The sequence below is a fragment of the Gadus morhua genome, chromosome 8 (assembly GCF_902167405.1).
Source record: "Gadus morhua chromosome 8, gadMor3.0, whole genome shotgun sequence".
Taxonomy (NCBI): Eukaryota; Metazoa; Chordata; class Actinopteri; order Gadiformes; family Gadidae; genus Gadus; species Gadus morhua.
The window spans coordinates 20,872,241-20,877,240 of NC_044055.1; the positions used below are offsets into that span (position 1 = coordinate 20,872,241).

General features: G+C 42.1%; 1 protein-coding gene across 1 annotated transcript in view; it reads left to right on the forward strand.

The window, feature by feature from the left end:
* The window catches only part of gdf15 (Growth differentiation factor-15), a 2,593-nt gene extending 298 nt beyond the window's left edge, over positions 1-2,295 (forward strand). The window contains exons 1-2 of the mRNA XM_030362867.1: positions 1-720; positions 956-2,295. The exon at positions 1-720 is cut by the window's left edge and continues 298 nt beyond it. Coding sequence (XP_030218727.1) covers positions 354-720; positions 956-1,767 — 1,179 coding nt within the window. The 5' untranslated portion in view covers positions 1-353 and the 3' untranslated portion in view covers positions 1,768-2,295. The remainder of the gene's footprint in view (positions 721-955) is intronic.
* The last annotated feature ends 2,705 nt before the right edge of the window (positions 2,296-5,000 follow it).

Genomic DNA, 5,000 nt, shown 5'->3' on the forward strand with positions numbered 1-5,000 from the left:
GTAAAATCATTTTTTTAAACTCTAATACACAATATAATTTGAAAGCATTTTTGTCAGGGCATAAAAACGTGTGTCATCATGAATTAATAAATCATTTCCCCACCACGGATGGGTCTCTCTCTTAGGTCTCTGGGTCCTGGAGGACAATTGCTACTCCGACTCAGAACCAAACTCAGGTATGACATACCTTCAGCGCTACAAAGGACGGCTACTGCTCACCTGACTGGCTAGGGGTGTGGCAACACAAAAAGACCTATAAATGAAACCATGTGAAGAACTTCATTCATCCCACTGACAAAGCCCTCACTGGCTGATCCTCCACCAGCTCAACCCACCTGACAGGTCTCTGCACCATGCCGAGCCTACTGCAGCCACACTGCCTGCCTCTGGCTGTCTGCGCCCTGCTGTCCTGCTCCCTGCCTCGCCCGGCCCACACTTGGCCTCTGCCGGCCCAGGACGGGGCACCGGACGTGGGCAGGAAAGGTCTCGGAGACGCGGCCAGGCGTCTCCTCCTGGAGTCGGTGAAGGCAGGGATCCTGAGCTCGCTGGGTACGGAGAGGGAGCTCCGGCCGGCGGTTAGAGCCTCCGATCAGGAGCTGAGGAGAATGTACGGGCTCTACAGGGAGACGCTGAGGCTTCTGAGGGGCAACACGAGTGAGCCGATCAGGGAAGTCCAGGCTTTTAGGAAGAGACGGTTGACTGTGCTGTTCCCAGAAACAGGTGAGATGCACTTGGTTTTTTGTTGTTGCTATCAGTAGTTAAGATAACTATCTGATTCTCATCAGATTGGCCCGTATCTAGCCCTCATCCAAAACATTGTTAACAATCCAAATAGCCTACTGTTGACCTAACACGAGCAAGACCTTGAATGAATTAGTGTAAACTATGACTATATAAAATGTTGCTGTGTATTGCATCATTAAACAGTTGTTCATGTTGTCCTCTTCTTTTGCAGTAGAACCAGTAAGAGTTATTCCACCTGAGTCAGGCCAACGCATACAGTGGTACAGAGCCGTTTTCAATAAAGACCTCAACACCCACACCGATCTGACATTGGTTCGAGCCAAGCTGAAGATTTCCAATTGGCAATCGGAAGCCGGCCTGCCAAAGACCAGACAGGAGGTCCGTGTTAAGGTGCACAGAAAGGGGCTTCCCAACACCACGGTCTGGATGACCAGCGCCACATCCAATGCCACCGCAGAGCACCGCCGCAGCCTGACCTTTGACCTCCGAGCTCAAGTGGAGAAATGGTTGGGAAGAATCAGCAAGGACCACGAGGACCAACACCGCCACCCGTTGGTGGTCGAGGTGGGGTTGGAGGCCGGCGAAGGCGAGAGCCCGAAAACGGCGCCGTCGGTCGCTTTGGAAATAGGCCTGGTGGAGCCCAGAGGGGGAGCGGGCCGGCCCAAAAGGTCGAGGAGGCTGCCCCGCTCCAACAAGGAGGACGTCTGCAGCGAGCAGGGCTGGTGCTGCCGCAAGTCCCTCAGCGTGTCCTTCAAGGACATCGGCTGGTCGGACTGGGTGGTGGCGCCGGAGGCCTACACCATGCACTACTGCGACGGCTCCTGCCCCCACAACTACAAGCCGGCGGGCATGCACACGCAGGTCAAGTCCCGGCTCAGCCAGCTGACCAAAGGAGCCCTGCAGGGACCCTGCTGCGTCCCCGCCGCCTACGAGCCGCTGGTCCTCATGCACTACGACAGCAGGGGCCTGCTCACACTGACCCCCTTCCCCGACCTCATCGTCACCACGTGCCACTGCGCCTGACGCCTCCCCGAGCCATAACGTTGGGGGGGTTTTATCACAGGCGTTGTACATTTTGAAACATACTGTACAATACAAGATGATGAAACAATGTTATGCTTTCAAGCTAAAGTAGCAGGTCATTGTTGACCCATGCAGCCTGAAGAGAGGCTGAAGAACTGAAGAGAAGGTTTGCACAGATGACTTCACATTGGCAAAGTAGAATCAAAATGGTTCAAAAGTCTAAGTAAACCTTTTGTCGTTTATGGACCTTTGAATTTAAATAACTGTTATTTATTGTAAGTTATATTTAACATTTTTAAGTTATGTCTGTGTTGTTATGTTTTCTTTTTGTATTACAGCTCAAGATCGATGTAATGTTTACAATTTTTCTTTGAACTTACTGAGGCTTACTGTTAACAGATTTTGTGAAACATTATTATTTTGTATTGTTGGTTATAAATTTCAATAAAAAAAGTTAAAGTAATATCATGTTACTCAATTCTTCATTAACCTTAAATCTGTTATTATACGTAATTTAACTTCAGAAATAAATATTTGTCTTTCCTAAATGTAATACATTCAACAGATATACTTGGTATTATTTAAACAACTATAACTCTCTATCAATATATATATATATATATATATATATATATATATATATATATATATATATATATATACTATAAATAAGATATATGTGTACTATAAATAAATCTATGTGTGTATATATATATATATGTATATATATATATGTATATATATATATATATGTTTATACGTATATACGCATAGATTTACTACATATTGTATGTCTTACAGTTTAAGTCTTTCTAAATGGCCCTGACCTAGTGATGAACCAATGAACATAACTATTAATTGACAAAGAGAAAGAACCAAGTTCAATTTCCAAAACTTATCGACGACAGCTGCTGTGTAAACTGATTTCTCCCACTATTCAGATTGCATATCTTCAATGATACAGCAAAAGCACTTTCATTACATATTATCAGAGTCTGTGTTTTTAATGATGACTTAAGAATGTTGGATAGATAAGTTATGATATTATGGTATATGATACATAGATAAGTTAAGTTATTATAAATTATGATAATTACTTTAGATGTATATACAGTATATGTATATAAATCGACACAGTAAAATCGCTGTATCCACGATCCATCTGTAACAACATGCAAAATAGAATGCATATATCTCAGGGCATAAAAACTAGAGACCATTCCAGAGCTGGCAACCCCTTAGGCCTACCTATAGCCTACATTGGTACGTGCACAATATATTAGTATTTGATCAATATTAATGATTGAACAGGTATGCACACTTTAGTTACATATGTATTTATTTATTCTAATTCAATTGATTGATTGGGTGGCAGGTCTCTAACAAATTCCAAAATGATGCAACCTATTAGCCATACCACCCCCTTCCCAAATAAGCATTTCCTTTTTTTTCATTATCAAAGTATGGGCAAAGGTCACCGTCAGGCTTCAGCATGATTGTTGATCCTCCATTTATAAAGACGACATATTAAAGGGTGTGGGATACTGAGTGACTGGGAGATTGAATCAACAGGCCAGCCAATTAAGAGGCCATCACTCTCACGCAGGGGACGCTGTTGTTTACTGTAATTCAACTTTTCTTACGGTAAACGATCACCGGTTCCCGGATCGCTGCTTCCTTTGTTTCTGTCTGTCCCGTAACAACCACTCGTGTGTTTCTTTGTTTCGGGGGATGACATCCCTTCTGGTTAAACAACGCAGGGCCGATGTAAACGTCTTCAATCTTTCACTTTGAAAGCTCCTGAGCTGCAGTACCACCCAAAGTATACACGTTTAAAATAATTAGGGTTAGGGCTAGATAACAATCCAAGCCTCTCTAGGTCGGCAGGCCGGTACCGGAACCTCTGCCACTGGGGGGCAGAGATTTGGAAATGAAGCAAAACAAATAAAAATAAGAGTTCTTGTTTTTACTTCGGTAAAATTCATTATTTTGATTATAAATAAAAGTACACAAGGTAGCTGGGTTTTATTAACCCAACTATAGTTGCCCATATTAAGTAAATTTGCATTGGGCGGCCTTAGTTTTCCCTAAATTCTGCTTACGGTATTCCACAGCCTATCAAATGTCTGTTACTTTGCAGTTTGCACTTTGCACTTTCTGTTTACTAAACGTGATGCATGTCCCAAAATCAAAATTTGGTCACGACCTTGTAGTGATCAGAGATCAGGGAATATTATTAGCTGTCTTCGTTGTGGTGGATGGTGGGTGGATGTGTTATGCCAATGTTCATCAGCTATGCTGTAATGCTTAGACATTACAAACCATTTCTCACCCGCTTTCTCTCTCTCTGTCTCTCAATCTCTTTCGCCCTCTCTCCCTTGCTCTATTGTAATGTATTAGTAGGCCTATTTAATCAATATTAATAATGAACCGGTATGCAAATATATAGTTATTTATTCTAATTAATATATAAGCATATAAAGCAATTTCAGGTTAACTTCCAACTTTATCTTAACCGGTCAGTTATATGTAATTAAACATGTACATGTAATACATAACTTTATCTCGGCAGGAGTACGGTCCTACTGGACGTCTCTTGTTGTAAACAAAAACTTGCAATGCAAATGTAAACGCTTAAGAGAAATATTTATAGTATATAGATTAAAACTAACAAAAAGTTAGTGGGATTTACCGAAATGGTGAAAGCCCCCGTTTCTCCAAAAAGCAGAAGTGGCGAAGTAAAACCAGCAGCATTTATTCATGGCAGCACTAATGATTAAAAAAGATCGTCTAAATATAAATACTTGCATGTCGCCAAGAGTGAAGTCCATAGTTTTTTTTTATAACACATAAAGCATTTTGTTCAACGGACCTCTTTAATTGAGTATATTTACATTTTACATTTGTGATTTACTTCATTAAACATCAATAACAACAAATATTTTCTGTGTGTGTGTATGTCTGTATTTATTCATGCTTTGTTGTCTATGTCTATATGTATGTTGCATGTGTGTGTGTGTGTGTGCATGTGTGTGTGTGTGTGTGTGTGTGTGTGTGTGTGTGTGTGTGTGTGTGTGTGTGTGTGTTTGTGTGTGTGTGGGTGTGGGTGTGTGCGTGTGTCTGTGTATGCATACATGCAGCGTATGTGTGCAGTGTATGTGTATGTGTATGTGTATGTGTGCAGTGTATGTGTATGTGTGCAGTGTATGTGTACGCCTGTGTGTGCATGGGAG